At 39.5% G+C, this 17,921-nt stretch overlaps 1 protein-coding gene across 1 annotated transcript in view; it reads left to right on the forward strand.

Annotated features, from left to right (window-relative positions):
• The window catches only part of MYO3A (myosin IIIA), a gene marked incomplete at both ends in the record, with an annotated part of 170,181 nt that overhangs the window by 133,583 nt on the left and 18,677 nt on the right, over positions 1-17,921 (forward strand). The window contains 3 exons of the mRNA XM_082839748.1: positions 1,164-1,287; positions 3,198-4,110; positions 5,876-6,020. Of these exons, the coding sequence (XP_082695874.1) occupies positions 1,164-1,287; positions 3,198-4,110; positions 5,876-6,020 (1,182 nt within the window). The remainder of the gene's footprint in view (positions 1-1,163; positions 1,288-3,197; positions 4,111-5,875; positions 6,021-17,921) is intronic.

Genomic DNA, 17,921 nt, shown 5'->3' on the forward strand with positions numbered 1-17,921 from the left:
ATAATATTTATAATCATATTTCACAAGTTTTTATTAAATGTATTAATAAACTTTGGATTTCACTTTCCATTTTTCTATAAAAAGCTAAATTTAGAACACAGCATGGCTTAATACAATATCTTTCAAAAACTTTTGACTAGATACCCATAACAAACAATGTATTTTACTCTGTAACCCGATATACACACATACTACAAGCACTGCATTCTGATACTTTTCTATTCTGGTTTATTCCATTTAATTTCTAGTTGTTAGATTTGGCCCACTAAATCGATCTTATGATCCACTATTTATTTGCAAGCTACATTCTGAAGAACACTGATGTGGTGGGCAGAGTAGCTGACTGACATTCAAAAGATTCAGTTCAAGGTCCAGTTCCAATCCGTCAGTCCGTAAGAGCTCATCATCATCTTTTGGAATTTTAAGCCCTTCACTTCTCACTGGGACATCAAAAATGCAAACCCTGCAATTTGGGATTTAATTCTTTATCCACAATTCCAAACTTCATAAAACACTGAAAAAAGAGGTTTTTCATAACTCATTTGGAAGTGAAACATGACCTAATATTCACAGTCCTTTATTCATCCCACTCGGTAAGAATTGTATGTTTTTCTGGAGAAACATTCATGTGTTTGACTATGGAATGCTGATTTACCATGGGGAATTTTACAGAATATATGTTATTTGTTCCAAATTACTTTTCTAAAAATTTTTTTTAAAAAGTTTAAGTCTGAATTCTGAAATATATCTGGCTCCAAGAATAATTGGCCAAAAGGTTCAAACCATATCCTTAGATAATAGGGGTTTTCTCCCATGAATAGCTGAACATGGCAGAAATAAAGGAAACATAAGCATTAGCAGATTTTAAGCAAATGGTGAGTACACGTTGTCTTTTTCATCAACTTAGCTCATCTCTATCATTTTAGTTTCATCTTAATACTCCCCTTAAAACGAAAGTTACTTCAATTATTTTCTTGCTAAAGCTTGTCGTCCGGAAGAGTCTTCTTAATGAGTCCCATATTTTTTCGAACCTGTTCTATTTGGAATCTTTAATTTCATTTTCCTCTTTGGCACTGATGGTGAAAAGCCATTTGTTTCTACCCATTGAAGTAATGCTTTTTATTTATTATAATTAACACTGCTCTGGGCCTTATATGTTTCAGCTGCAAGAGGACATCTAGCCAGGAAACAAAGAAAAGAAATTGATAACACGAAAAACACAGCAGTAAAAACCATTCAGACTCAAGATCAGGAATTTGACTACAAGAAAAACTTTGAAAATAAAAGGTAAAATAATGTTCATTCTTATACCATCTTGACAGTATAGATTTTTCACATCTGGAAAGTCACAAAATAAAGTCCACAATGAACAAGATGTGGTACACATATACAATGTAATATTTCTTAGCCATATAAAGGAATGAAATAGTGCTATTTGCAGAGACGTGGATAGACCTAGAGACTGTCAGACAGAGTGAAGTAAGAAAGAAAAAAACAAGTATCATATAATACTGCTTGTATGTGGAACCTAGAAAATGGTACAGATGAACTTATTTGCAAAGCAGAAATAGAGACACAGATGTAGAGAACAAACTTATGGATACCAAGGGGGGAAGGAGGGGTAGGATGAATTGGGAGAATGGGATTGATATATATACCCTACTATGTATGAAATAGATAACTAATGAGAACCTGCTGTATAGCACAGAGCACAGGGAACTCTACTCAGTGCTCTGTGGTGACCTAAATGGGAAGGAAATCCAAAAAACCAGGGGGGAGATATATATATATATATATATATATATATATATATATATATATATATCTGATTCACTTTGCTGTACAGTAGAAACTAACACAACATTGTAAAGCAATTATATTCCAATAAAAATTAAAAAAATAAAAGTCCACAGTCTGTCTCATACCTAACCAGGTTCCTGACAGTGATGCCTCAAATGTCAGCGACACCCCGTGGCCACTTTTGTGTTCTTTATCCTATTGGAGAGTTTGTTGTCATTTCACTCAGATGACCACACTTCCCTCCTCAAAGAAGATCATATCTTCAAGTTAAGGGGAAATCATTCCAACTGTCCTTTCAAAAGGGTATTAATAAAGGAACAACTGTGAAATTTTGGCCAGCGTATCATGAACAAGATCATGAACCATAGCAGGGACACTGCTTTTCCTTGAATTTTGTAAGATACGTTCTGTGATCCGTAGACTTAGAGCTTATCAAAGTACAGCATGCAACCTAGTGAACATACCCTACTTACTGGTCTCAAATGTAGATATAGTTTCCCCATCTCCTTCTTGTAGGTACTTTGTTGGGAAAAGGACATATCTTTTTTTTTTAATTTCCTATTTAATCTTAATGTCTTGAAGCTGAAACAAATTTAACAGCCAGTGGTTTTTCACCATTGTATATAAAATTGCTAGTTTACAGGAGAACATGACACTTTAATAAAATGTAAAATTAAGTAACCAACGTTTTTCTTGTCTCTAAAAAGCAAAATGACTTCTTAAAGAAACAAAAGGCTACCAAGAGATTCAGAGGTTTCTGCTGAGTTACAACATGTTTTAATAATCTAGGCACTCGATGAGCGTGTTTTTAAATGTATGCCCTCACTAGCTGAACACCCAGCATTATGTTTGTTCCTACATCACCTTCTAGCTTTTTATTATTTTAGCTCTTCTCAAATCTTTCAGAATTGTGACAAATACTAACAAATGATGGCTATCACAGAAAATTATGAGAGAGGAAAATGTGGTTTTTTTCCTTGTCTTCTTAATGTAATAAATGTACTATAATCATCTTTTCCCACTACTCTGTACCCTCTGCTACTTTTGGAAGAAATACAATCCTGAACGAAGCAAAAAAGATAATTTCTTGGCAAAGGAGATATCTTGAAGTGATTAAATTCCTAGGATTTTGATACCTCAGTAAGTGAAATTATGCTAGGATATTTCTCACCCTAATTTGAAGCTAGTTTTCTCATTATTTGAGTAGCCATCACAGTTGTCACTAGAGAGGACATTTCGGGGGAAATATTCAATTATTGTGACTTGATAAGTCTTTATTTTGAGCTTTTTTGTCCCTTTTGCTTTGCTCCCAACATAATGTAACATGTGCTATTGCCAAACAAGGTAATAAACTCTAGTTTAGTATCATATATTCCGATGCAATATATTTCACACAGGGAATCCTTTGTGAAGAAACAGACAGAGAATGCAGTCTCTACTAATGAAACAGTCATTCCAGCTCCAAATAACAAGGGGAATACATCTGTAGTGAAGACTTCCACTTTCAAAGCTGAGGGGGAATCCACGAATGCTATGGAAAGTAACAACAGAGGATATCAGACCCCGAAAAAAATGAACAATGTGTATGAGGAAGAGGCTAAGCAAGAATTGTATCTGGTGGGGGACCCTTGGGCAGAAGTAAACACCAATAAGAAGTATATGAAAGACTTGGAAGAAAATAGTAAGATAAGGAAAATGGAAAAGGAGGACACTGTGGTCCAGAATTATTATCAGTGCTACACAGAGGAAAGGAATTTCGAAGACTCAAAAGCAGCATATCTAGAAAGGAAGGCCATATCAGAAAGGCCAAGCTACCCAGGACTTTGGTTAGCGCAGGAGACCTCAGCTCCTAAGCAGCCTTCTTTTAAAAAAACTTTAGAACCTAGTCTTAGCCACAGGTCGGTTTGCCAAGATGCAAATAGCAAGGAAAAAGAAAAGAAGACGTCCGTGGTCACCCAGAATGCCCCAGTATGCAGTCATCAGAGGAACCCTGTGAGGCATGGGATGGTCCAAGAGAGGCAAATCGAACCGGCAATGCAAGCCCAGGAAAAAGAAGACAAAGCAGCGGTGTTCATTCAGAGCAAATACCGGGGCTACAAGAGGGGGCAGCAGTTAAGGAAGGACAGGATGTCTTCTTTTAAAAATCAAAAAGCGGTTGCAACACCGACAGAAGTAGCAAGAAACACTCACACTTTGTATTCCCATCCCGCAAAATTTGAGGAATACTGTAACATCAGGATGAAGAGCGTTAGAGACTCAAAAGCAATTTCAGAAAAAGAAGCGTGTGATTTGGCAATTTTTTCAAAACAGGTATGTAAACGAACAGATTTGTTTACTAGTACAGATCTCTGGGAACTCCACGATAACCGAGTTAAACAGACAACTGATAACTGATATATTGTTTCATCTGTTTTTATGAGATTGCAGACCTTTTCAATAAAACATCTCAGGGACAGTGCTATTCGAATAGCCATAAATTTTGTAAACAAATTTCTATGATAAAAATAGTATAAAATGCGATGGAAATCTTGTGTAGTAAGGAGACTAGTCATTGGTTTATACAGCCTACTAAAATGCTGGCATTTGACAATGCAAATTTCCATGTATCTGAGATCTTCCATTATAGATGAAAAAAAAAGTTTTCAAAATCCTCTAAAGTCTATGCTTTCTGTACCCCAAATTTTGAGAAGACATAATTAGGTATCAGAATCAGATGGTAGCATTACTGAGCATATATGCAATGAAGATGACAATCTATATGTTCCGTCATGGCCATGAGGAACCATCAAGAAAAGCCACAAAGGAAAATTCCCTCTTGGAGAATATCTCGTGCTATTGGTAGGCGTGTTTCAGCTGTTTCTAGAAGGGGCAGTCGGCTTTAGGGCTTCTCCCAGGTGTACATGGAGCTCTGATAAATTAGTGCTATGGAGAGATCACAGGCCCCTGTCCCTGCCCCACTCTGGCTCTCTCTCTCTTTCTAGGTGTTTGACCTTGAGAAAATCACTTTATGTGTCAGCACCCTTATTTTCTCCTGTGTAAAGTGAAGGATTTTCACTAGGTGGCCTCTAAAATGCATATTATAAATGAATATGTACTATCAGGGTAGTCAATAGTGTATGAAATCATAGAAGAAATGTCATAATGGGTTCAAAGAAGGATCACCTATTACTGCTGAGTCTCTAAACTCTGCCTTTTGTCTGACGGTGGCTAAGCCCGCAAGAAACACAATAACTGCCCTTGGACACCCCCTGACTGTTACGAGTGTGGCCCAAACATCTCCAACCCCTAGCTGGTCATAGATCTGCCATTGTTTTATTTAGTCCCTTCCTGTTCTACTTTTTTTTTAAGCACATGGAAATATTGAGTTTAATATACAGGCGGTCCTTCCCTTCCTTGTGATAAATCTTCTCACTCTAAAGCCCAAAGCAGAGATTAGGACCCTGACCTGCCAAGCACCTGCCACATTCAGGAGATGCAGAATCGCCTGGCATCCACCTACAGCTGGCAAAACCACCGTGGGAGTGGATTCAGTACTCCCCAGGAGCAGAGCTCGAGGCAGAAGAGCAGGAGCCCCACCTTCAACCTAGCAGGGCAGCCGTGTTAACAGACAAGGTAGAGGCAGAGGGGCCAGGATGGAAAGAGGAACCAGGAGAGAGAGGGTAGCGCTGAAGTCAGGCGAAGAAGCCTGGACAGGAAAGGAGGGAGGTCAACACAGTCCCAGTCAGCAGGGGGGCTCCTCAGGATAAAAGCAGAAGAGCCACGGCGGCAGAATGCTAAGGATGGAAGCCAGATCTTAGGGACCCTGGGAAGGAGTTATCAGGAGAGAGCGCTTCTGGAGGGTCGTATGTTGGGCAGTTTTGAATGGAAGATGTGAGATGGGCAAGTACCGCAAAGGGGGAGGTTTTGTCAAGTGAGGACTTGATCCGACCTTGGTACGGGGTCGGGGTGAGTCCTGGAGGAGAAGCACATGAGAGCCCCAGGGGGAGCGGTTCAGGAATTGACCAGACCCCGGTGTACCTTGGAGCTCACTGAATTCTCTTCCTTGATCTAATCTGATATGTGACCTTCTTTTTAGATAACAAAGCTATCTGAAGAATATTTCATTCTGCAGAAAAAACTGAATGAAATGATTTTGTCACAGCAACTGAAGCCTCTTTATCTGGGTGTCTATCCTTATAAGCCAATTACTAGACGAGTTTCTTCTCAGCAGTGCATCTCAGGTAAAGATGGGTAGAGTTGGAACTTCCCGAAGGGACAGGCAAAGCCAGATACTTTGTTTATTAGTTGTCCACCTTTATTCTATAGCAGATTTGAGGTGACAATGGTTTAACTGTCTTGGCAAGCGCCTTCATTTTATTTCATTTTTTATAAGTAGATACACACTTTTCCAGAATATTCCACATACCCCCTACCTTTTTTGATTTCATTCTCCTCTTCTTTTCTTTTCTTTTTTTTTTGCGGTACGCGGGCCTCTCACTGTTGTGGCCTCTCCCGTTGCGGAGCACAGGCTCCGGACGCGCAGGCTCAGCGGCCATGGCTCACGGGCCCAGCCGCTCCACGGCATGTGGGATCTTCCCGGACCGGGGCACGAACCCATGTCCCCTGCATCGGCAGGCGGACTCTCAACCACTGTGCCATCAGGAAAGCGCTCCTCTTCTTCTCTTTTTCTTTTCTTTTTTCCCTTTATATACACTTTAAATAGAACTTGGCATATGACGCCAAAAGGGAGTAGAAAGGGATGGAGTTGGGGGAGGTTGGGGAGCAGGGTGCAGTTTGGATAAGCGGGAGCAAACAAGTGAAATATATCTGTTCCTTCTGTCAAAATCTGTATGTTAAGTAGAAGGTGCAAATCTCCATTCAGATGCACAAACCCAGATGCACTATTACATTTTCTTCTTATCAGCCTAAGTCACTGTCTGCCCACATTCACTAAACTGGTGGCGAATTCAGACTCAGGAATTATCAGACCTCCCCTTCCCCAGGGCTGTGCAAGGGCCCCGGGGCCTTATGTAGCCACCAAAGGATCAGGTAAAGCCTGTAGTCACTAGTTAGTTGCCCACAGGTACTGCTGTGACCCTCATCTCCCAGCTGGCCTCTGCTGCTCCCATTCGCGCAGGAGATGCTGGGAAGCGGGTGTGTCAGGAGTCTTACCAGGTTTGCACACGCTCCCAATAGCCCTCCTCCCTGCAGCCTTACCACCTCCCCAGGGGCGGCCACCCATGGCCCTGCTGGGCCCTGTCTGGGAGAATCTGCATTTATTTTCCTTTGGTCCTTATTTCTCGGAGGCCCTCGCCCGCTCAGGGCACCAGGCCCCACCTCTGCAGTGAGTTTGGCTCTTACCAAAGGCAGGACCACCGCTAACCTCAGGCAACTTCCCTGGAAGTCCCTTAGGCAGGGAAGGACTAAGATGAGCCCGGCTATTTGTCTGATATGGGAGGAAGGAAAAATAGCTTAATGTTTCAATCAGTTATCCTGCCACATTGTTTTCAAGACTTGTGTGAAGCTTTAAAAACAGCAACAACAAAAAACACTGCCACGAAGTGTCCACCCTTCCCAGCCCTGCTGCTCCCAGGCCCTGGCCCAGACCTCCTGACGTGAAGAAGCAGCCTGGCAAGTCAGAGTCCGGAGGCCCATTAGTTTGAATGCCACTGATGCCCCCTGCCCAGAGGCCTGCTGACCAGCAGAGCAGAGAGGGGCTCGGGGGCTTCAGCCTCCCTTGTGGCTGTGTGCGCAGAGGCCCTGGTGAAGGCGGGGCAGTGAGGTGCTGGAGGGAGCTTCCGGGTAAGCAGCTCAGCCCAGGGCTCAGCAGGAAGCAGGGGGTGGAGGGGGGCCGCGGACGCTTCCTGGAGGGGAGTGGAGGCCACCAGTGTTTTGCCACGACCTGCACTTTTGACCATCCAGGGAGTTTTGTGTGTGTCGTGTGTTGTGTATGTGTGTTTACTGAAAATGCTTTAAGGTGCACAGCATGATGATTGGAGGCCCACATACCTGGCGAAATATGACTGCAGTCAAGCTAATTAACATATCTTCTTCTCACATAGTTGCCTTTTTTGGCGTGTGTGTGATGAGAGCACCTGAAATCCACTCTCCTAGCACATTCCCAGGATTCAGTACCGTATTATTACCTGTAGTCACCGTGCCGTACATTGGATCTCTAGACTTATTCATCCTGCACACCTGCAACTCTGTCCCCTTTGACTAACATCTCCCTGCTTCCCCCGCCTCCCCACCCCTGGTAACCACCATTCTGCTGTCTGCTTCTAATGTTTGACTTTTTTAGATTCCACGCATAAGTGAGACCATGAGGTTTTTCTTCTTTCTGCACCTGGCTTATTTCACTCAGCATAATGTCCTCCAGGTTAATCCATGTTGTCCCAAATGGCAGGATCTTCTTTAAGGCTGAATAATATTCCTCTGTGTGTGTGTGTGTGTGTGTGTGTGTATCACATCTCCTTTCTTCACTCATCTGTTGCTGGACACTTAGGTTGTTTTCCCTATCTTGGCTATTGTGAATAATGTTACAGTGAACATAAACATATCATGTAAGGTACTGATTTCATTTTGGGGGGATATATACCCAGAAGAGGGATTGCTGGATCATATGGTAGCTCTATTTTTAGTTTTTTCAGGAATCTCCATATTCTTCTCCATAATGACTGAACCAATGCACCTTCTCACCAAAGGTGTACAAGGGTTCTCTTTTCTCCACATCCTCTCGCCAGCATTTGTTTCTCTTGTCTCTTTGATAATAGACATACTGATACCTGTGAGGTGATATCTCATAGAGATTTTGATTTGTATGAAAGCACTCTTTCATATACTGTTGGCCATTTGCATGTCTTCTTTGGAAAAATGTCAATTCAGGTTGTTTGCCAATTTTTTAATCTGGTCGCTTGGTGTGTGTGTGTGTGTGTGTGTGTGTGTGTGTGTGTGTGTGTGTGTGTGTGTGTGTGTGTGTGTGTGTGTGTGTGTGTGTGTGTGTGTGTGTGTTGGCTGTTCAGTTGCATGAGTTCCTTATTTTGGTTATTTGGATATTGTCTGAAATATATCCAGTATGTGGTTTGCAAATATTTTCTCCTATTCTGTAGGTTGCCTGTTATATCTTGTTGATGGTTTCCTTTGCTGTGCAGAAGCTTTTTAGTTTGATGTAGTCCCACTTGTTGATTTTTGCTTTTATTGCCTGAGCTTTTGGTGTCATATCCAAAATATTACTAGCAAGGCCAACGTCAGGAAGGTTTTCCCCTATGTTTTCTTCTAGGATTTTTATGGTTTCAGGTCTTACGTTTAAGCCTTTAATCTGTTTAGAGCTGATTTTCTTGTATGGTGTAAGATGACTCCAATTTCATTCTTTTGCATGTGGATATCCAGTTTTCCCAGTGCTGTTTATTCTTTCCCCATTATGTATTCTTGATGCCCTTGTCAAAATTAGTTGACCCATATATACTTGGGTTCATTTCTGGGCTCTCTATTCTCTCTATTCAGAATAGATTTTATGTGCCTGTTTATGTGCCTGTTTTAATGCCAGTACCGTACTGTTTTGATTACTTTAGCTTTTTATTTAGCTTAAAATCAGGAAGTGTGATGCCTCCACTCTTCTTCTTTCTCAAGATTGCTTTGTCAGGGACTTTGAAAAGGCCTAAAAGCAGCAGAACTTTACTAGAAAGTCAAAATAGTTCACTTCATTCTTCAATGAAGGCCAGCCTGGCCAACATCTGAATTTTCCCCTGTCCCTGAGAGTAGCAGAGGAAGTGCCTGAGAGAGGGCCTGAAGTGGCCTGAAGACACAGAGGGGTCTGGGCAGACCTGACAACCCAGAACCAAGTAGGAAGGGAGGACACTGGGAGATGCAGTGGCCCGGGGACAAAACAGAAACCCAGAATGACTAAGTTTTCTCAGAAGACACTAAGAAAATGGAAAGCAACCTAGTTTAACTAGGATTCGTTAACAGTAACGTCATGCTAGAAAATCGAAATGAGCACTAAGAGGGAGGAATTAAGTCGAGTTTTAGGAACATCAAGTGACATTTTTGTACATCTGAACTGTTGTACATCGTGACCACTTAACCCAGATGAAGTGGTGGCTGAGACAGTCAACAGTCTTAAGCAAAGGTTAGTCGGTAGATGCCCTACCAGGTGGGTGGATGCGTGCGTGGTGACTGAAGCCGTTGAGTAGATGAGATCATCCAGGAAATCCACCCATGGTGAGAAGAGAAGAGAACCAGAGCATGAGTCTAGATGTGTACGGGTCAGGTAGAGAGAACCCAGCAAAGAGGACCAACCAGAGGGGTGGGAAGGGCACCAGGGAGCCCAGTACTTCAGAAGCCACAGGAAGAGGGTTTTAAAGATGTCATGCAGGATGATGCAGGATGATGCTGACAGGGCAAGTGGGGAGAGAACTATAAAATATCCATTGAGTCTCCTATATGTTAACAGTTACTTACAACTTCCCCTAACGTTTGTGAATAGACACAAAGGGAAAGGGGGATGCTGACAATCACTGTGCTGCTTCTGGGAGATTCACCCTCCGATATCTGCCGGGTTTTGTCATCAGGTGTAGTCTATGTTCAGATATTTTAATGATCTAGGCAGCTTTCTAAAAAATTTCTTGAATAGTTTATAAAAGTTCACAGTAAATATAGTTCAAAGAATTCAAACTGAGGTCACAAATTGGGCCAGATATTGCTTGGTCAATATTTAATCCCTGCAAGGGATCTAGATTCATTATTGTACCTTTGGATGTGCTTATTTACCTCAGGAAAATCAAACTCCATCCTAAATTTCTCTGTAAACCAGCCTGGGTTTGCCAATCTTCTGACCACATTTAAACCAAGAATTTCCACCACCTGTTCCCTTTTCCTCCAATTCTAGTGATTTTCCCAGTTATACTTACATACCTTCAGACATCACAAACCCCACACAGGTATTCAGATGCACACTTATAGGAGGGAGTAGATTATCAGTACCACCGTCCATGTTTACTTATCCTCAAGTTATTCCATGTAGATTGGTTTTGTCTTCCTCAGTCAGATTTTCAACCCTTGCAAGCAGGACCATGCCATGTACTGTATGTTCATTTTTCTGTTACCCTAGCACACTTATTCATCACACCGTAGACATTTAATAATGGCTTATTAATTGGCTGGAAAGCTGTTTAATTTCCTCCAAGAATTATATGTGGAGCAAAGTACAGTGGCCAGTGGAGCAAAGATTTAGAAGTTTTGTTTTTATTAAAACAAAAAAATGTCGCATTACATTCTTTAAATGTTTATTTGTTTTTGTATGTTGTATGCTTTTAAACTTCTAGTCAGGGAAGGCCTTATATTGTAGAAGGCCTAATGTCTAGAGGTCCTGTCTCCCTAGATCATCAGAATTGCTAACCCCGCAATTTTGAACCTCGCAGTGCGGGCAGCTGCCATCCACCACAGAGGCGCATTTAGCCGATACGCTGTGGAACCTGCCAGCGGGGGTTCAACAGGCCACTGCTGCAGCACTGACCTTCATGGCAAACCATACCTCCCCATGAAGAATTTCACTTGGAAGACCAAATCAAGCTAGTTTACAAATAATTATGTCACTAGAGTAAGCCTAATAGTCACCTGAAACTTTCATTATCTCATGCTTCTCAAAAATCTACAGGCATCTTCAAATAATCGCTACGCCCGACTTCGTTGTAACAACTCAGTCAGCCTTAGCTGGATTACGTAAAGTGACCTGGGAAAGCTTCTTACCTATCCTGAAGAAAGCCCTAGACCTAGAGGGCTGAGATAGGGAGGGTGGGAGGGAGGCTCAAGAAGGAGGGGACATGGGGACATATGTGTGCATATGGCTGGTTCACTTTGGTGTACAACAGAAATAACACAGTACTATGGAGCAATTATGCTCCAATGAAGATCTATTTAAAAAAAAAAAGTACAAAAGCAAATTTTTTCTCGAGGTCACTTTGAAAATTCATCAGGGTATTCTAAGTTATAATCATGCCTAATGGTCGTGTGGTGAAAACAGTGAAGGGGCCAGTAATATATCTTGAATGTATGGTTATCTGGTGGTTCAGCTTGATTTAAAGACAGATTAAGAGAAAAGGAGCACAGAATCGGCCTGGGCTGGATACCTGTTGGCACTGAGTGATGTGTACAGGGAGGTTCATTCTGCTATATTCTGTCTGTTCTTTTCTGCTCTTGTGAATGTTTGAAATTTTCTATAATAAAAGATTAAACAAACAAAAAAAGCAAGCCCTAGAAAATGTGGATAATAAATGAGAATAATTAAGTTTTCAACTTTATTTTAACAAGCTGTAACCTTATTTTATAAGGTTCTCTCTCTGTGAGACATATTTTTTAATGTGCGAAAGTGTCGAAAGTAAAATAATGTCCAAGTGAAAACTGAGGAACTAATTAAGAAGTTTAAAAATAAAATTAGGTAAGCACACGAACTGCTTGTTTTATATCTTTGTTTTGATAATAATCATTATCAATTGAAACTGATAGGAGTTAACTGCACCTGCATTTTCACTGAGAGGAATTTAGTACAGGATTTGTATAACTAGGGTGCGGCCATCTGATCACAGAGCCTATGCTGTTGTATTCAGAAGTATACGGTGACATTGCATTATTTCACTTTGAATAATGTGCAGAGTTGCTCCTTTGGGGGGAGGGGGCGTTTCTTCTTAACTATGGTGCACCTGGCAATTGTGTTGACCTCTGTGAAGAGAAGAAAAAGATTAATTGTAGGATAAATATACCCTAGTAACACAAAAGCATATTTTCTTTCTCTCTTTTTACAAAGAAGCTGTGACTGTCCAACAGGCTGTAATTTTTTTAATGGGTTGCAAGGTTAACAAATAAGGACATTATGATAATTCCCATGCTTCATTTACATAATACCATCAGTAAATTCAACTCTAAATCAAAGCAGTCCCTTGCCATGCATACATACAGTAGATATAATGAAAATGCTTTCAGAGTAAATGTCAGAAGAAAAGAGCAATCTATTTATTTCTAAATTCTTATGGCATCTAGATTCATGCAGTAGTCCTAATATTTTCAGTTATTATGGTGCAGATTTGGTATTTGTTGTAAGGTATGCCTGTCAATTTACCATTGTAATGCTGGCCCTAGAAATGCATTTTGCAAACTACCCAAGAATATGTCTGCATGTGTACCTGTAAACATACTTATAGCCATGTGAAGACCAGGTAGCTCAAATAATGTTGGGTCACATACTTTATAGGAGTTTTTTTTTCATTAAGAGTAGAAAGTAAAGAGACATCAGAAGTTATATTGCTTTTCCTCCCAACATACCTCTGATGATCACTTATCTTCTTACATTTATTTGCTACTATTCTCTCTTCATAAGAAATAATACTAATTCTCCCCAAACCTTTCAAAAAACGACAACCTTCAGTATCCAAAAACAAATGATTTTATTTATAACCTTACAATTCAGTGAGTATCATTTATTTTTAGCATTTCAGTTATATTAAATACTAACCATAAAAGCAGTTTGCCATACATGGGTTTACACTCTGAATTATCAAGTGTAAATTATTGATTTTGATGAGTTAACTGACTTAATTCCAACAGAACAGTTGACCTAGAAGCATTAAATGGAAATAGTTAAATTTTTTGCACTCAAATTATTTCTTCTCATTCCACAATTTTTATCTATTCTAAACTACAGAGAACACGGAGCTGCCATGGAAGCAGGAGGGCAATGAACAGTATATTTCCCCCCAACTTCCCATTAAATTTCTGATTAAAAAATGCACGAAAAAAAGACTAACCATGTCCTCAGCAAAGGAAACAGTTTTTTCTTTACATGTTTTGACATCATATTACTTAGCTATGAGATCAGTTCAAAGGGAAATTACATAGCATATTTGACAAAATAATATAGTCAACAAGGTAAATTCACATGGAGTTTATAATTTCATATCACATAGAGAAAATACCTTCTTAAATATCTAGTGTATTTTTAAAATTTTCTTACAGACATACTGGGCTAGTCCATAAACTCCCAAATATCAGAACTGAACCAGATTACATTTTCTGACCATGATGCAATTGAGATAGAAGTGTAAAAATAAGTCTTAAAATTAAGAATCAGTATGAAATCTGAGGTGAAGCAATTATAATTAGAGTTATAAGTTATTTCAAAATAATAAAAATGAGAATAGCTATATATAAAAACTATGAATGTAATGCAACCAGATCTATATTCATGGGAAAATTCAGATCATTAAATGTTTTCATGATTAACTGAGAGAAAATAATAAAAAAAAAGGATGTAAAGTAAGATTTCTTTTTTTAAAAAAAAGGAGAACAAGTATTTTTCAGCCCCAGGAAAAACACAAAAAGAGAAATAATTTTGATAAGACAGAAATATACCCGATATCTAAATGAAGCTAAAATAGTATTTTTTGAAAATAAAACAAAATAGACTATCTAAAAAAGAAGCCACAAAAAATAGAAATAAGAACAGTATTATAATAACTATAGTTGATAATATTAAAATCTTGGCATGCTATGAATGCAATTTCACAGAGACAAATACGAGGTTAAAGTGTAAATTTCTGAGAAGACATAGTCAGTACGATGATGTGTCTGTCAAAGAATTCCCTTTAAAAAAGTGTTCAGGAACTCACAGTGTTTTAGACAAGTGCATTCAAAATTCATGGAACAAGTAATTTCCATAGTGTGTGATCTGCTTGGGAGAAAAAGAAAAATACAGAACGTCGCCTATTTTATGAAGATCATCTACCCTAGAAGCAAAGTCTGACAAATAACCTTTTAGGAAGAAGGAAGGGAGAGGAGGGAGAAAGGAGAGAAAAAGAAGAAGAAAGCTATGGATCAATCTCAGGGATTTAGAGGTAAAACTCCGAAGTATAGTACTAGCTGATTGAATGCATATTACATTAAAAGACTATCCAAATAACATATCAATGTAACATAATATCCAAAGTTCAAAAGAAAAAAGCCGTCTTGATAAATGCTAAAACAGTTTTCAATAAAATCTAACACTGAGTCCTAATGAAAAGCAAAACTCTTACTTAATTAGAAATAGGAGATGCTTTAGCAATATAAAGAGTATATTTCTTAAATCAATTGTCAACATCATAATAATGGTAAAACACTGAAAGCAGTTCCTTTAAAAAGCAGGATGAAGGTAAGGATGCTAGTAACAACACTTTTTTACGTTATTTATTTGGGAATTTCTAGCTGAAGCAATAGGACAGCAACAGAAGTTTCTGAAAAGCATGATTATTGAAAAGAAGAAGATAGGATTATAGGAGTATTAGCAGACAACATGAATTTTGACAATAAAAATGCAGAGAATGAACCAAAATAATGATTGGTACTTGTAAAAGAATTCAGCAAAGATACGTAGCTTTCCTATAATAATTTATAATGGGAAAAGAACATATTGGAAATAAGAGCAAAAACAAATAGAATACCTTGAAATAAAGTTAGCAAGAAAACCACAGAAAGATAAAAAAAAAAAAAGCAGAGGTGGACAGTGGAATGACCCACTGTGTTTCTGGATTGAAAGATAAGAAAATGTAAACATATTCTAAAGTTGATTTCTAGGTTAAAAGTGTTGTGTTCCATTTCTATGAGATTTTCTTGAGAACTTAATGTCCCTAGATATCATTTGTAAATTTCAGGAAAAAAGAATAATTATAAATGAGGTCTTGCCTTTTAGATCATAGAACAAATAATATAAAGCTACCATTAAAACCATATGCCTCTGTTACTAAAATCAACCACAGATGAATGGAACAGAGCAGACAGCCCTAAAATTGACTGTCCCCAAAAGATATACAGCAAACCAATAAGAAATGGACATATAATGCTTAAATTTTTCTGATTTGGGGAGAATAAATAAAACAGCCTTACCTTATACTGAATACCCCAATATTTACCAGATATATTAATGATTTAAATGTGAGGAATAAACCAAGAGAAACCAGATGATATGATTGACTATTTCACAGTCTCTGCTTAGGAAATGACAAAGCATAAGAAGTAATAAAAAGCATTACAAAGAAACACTGTGGTCGATTTGCACTGTGTAAACATTAAAACCTAGACATTGGAAAGCCTCATTTAAAGTTAAAGAGCTACAGACAAACTGGATAAAATATATAGAACAAGTGGAAAAGTGGTTAACGTATGTAACATAGAAAGAGCTCTTATAAATCATTAGGAAAAACACAAACACCATCCATGGAAAAATGGACACATCGATTTATTTATAGAAGAACAAATGCACATGGAAAACAAGCATATATATGATTGCCGTGGAAATTAAAAGTATAAATTAAGTTACTATTTTTTACTCATCACAATGGCAGGGATGAAAAAATATTTAACGGTGACAAGAATGTGCTAGTTTAATTATCCTCAAACACTAATGGTGAGACTAAAGACGCAACATTTCAAAAAGTGATTTGGCAAAATATGTAAAAAGGCATTGAAATCGTTTCTGTCACTCACCCAGTAAGCCCACTTACGAGAACATAGCCTAAGGAACTAATCAGAGCTGCAAGAGAAAAATTACGTACATGGCCAAAAATAAAATTAGACAATAAGAAAATGATTAATAAGTAATGGCACATTCATATATGGAATATAAACAGCCCTTCAAATTCATCTTTCATAGAAGAACCTTAGCAAACTGCTAGCTAATCTAACTAGGGATACAAGACTGCAGAATTGGAATGGGAATCCTGTAAACATATCAGCTTAATCTTCCCACGTGTCAGGGGGTTCACTGACAAGAGCATCTATACAGGGCTCTAGAGAAGCCGAGAGACTGGTGGAGGGAGGGCCAAGTGCTTGCTCTCCAGTAGAGTGGACACTCTCCATCCCTCCCTACCTTGGACCTTCAGAGTCCATTCTGTACAAAATGAAGAATCTGAATAATGTTCCTGCAGCCTATACAGGGCTTCCACACCAGGTGGGAGAAGACTAGAATGCCATCTCCAGATAAGTTATCTTTGCTGCCAGGCTGTCTTGTGCCACTGAAAGCTGTCTTGCCACCTCCTGTGGCCATGCCTGCGACCAGACATGTCCTTATAAGGAATAGTAGCTTTTTAAAAATATTGGTGTATTTCACCTTACCTTGATAAGAACCACCTATCTGTTACAAAGTATGAGTGGGGCAGGGAGGTGGGGGGAGGCCAGAAACAAACTGAATGTTGCTTGTTTAAAATCAGGTAGTATTCTTCTATTCTGTGGTTTTTACAGGGCAATTTGAGAAAGTAACTGAGCAGTGAATAAATAATTTTCCCAAATTTGGCTCTTTGGAAAAAAAATTAACGTAGGTTTTCACCTCGAGCTATATACCCATATATTTTTCAGATAGAGATCAATATGGTCTTGAAAAACAACCAAGAGGTAATTGGGGGGCTCTTAAATGCCACCCCTGAGTTTTCCTTATTCTCCAGTCAGGTGAGCGTGTAGTTTTGTTGTTTGTCTCCATAGTTCCATGGACGGTCGTACACAGGATACATGCTCACAGCTCAACATGACACCCAGTAGGTGGCACTCTCAAGACACTGTCAGCGTCACTGTGTGCATTCCCGTATGCTTCTCATAGGGTGCCCCCGTTTATGTACGCTAGATGGCTGGGGGTGAGGGAGCAACCTAACTGCATGGACCAGACGAAACTAACTAGCCTCTGAGGACTCCAATCCATTACCTGTGCCCTACGGGGGTGACGGAAGAAAATGGCAGAAACACAGTGAGCATGTCCAAGAGACAGATGGTGGTCCAGAGGGGACGTCTGTGGGTCTCACCACACAAATAGAGCTGCATTATTCGCCTGTTTCTTCTGTGAGACAGGAGGGGCAGGCTGGGGGCAGTGTCTTCCCCAAACCTAAGAGTGTAATTTATTGAAAAACTAAATGCTCAGTTTTCAAGGTTCTTGTGCAAAGTACTCAAACCAGAGTGGCAGAAAGCTTGAAGCCCATGAGCTGTAGGATAAGGACAGGTGGGAGTTGGCTCTAGGGCATCGGTGTTCAGTTGATAGGAAAAGAAGAACTGAAGGAATCACTTGAGCAGTTCCGAATGGGGCTGGAGGCTGACAGCTCCCTGCTTGCTGAGAAGATCAGAGGGAGCCTGTG

This window comes from Leucopleurus acutus (genome assembly GCF_964270905.1).
Source record: "Leucopleurus acutus genome assembly, chromosome: 1".
In the NCBI taxonomy this organism is placed as follows: domain Eukaryota; kingdom Metazoa; phylum Chordata; class Mammalia; order Artiodactyla; family Delphinidae; genus Leucopleurus; species Leucopleurus acutus.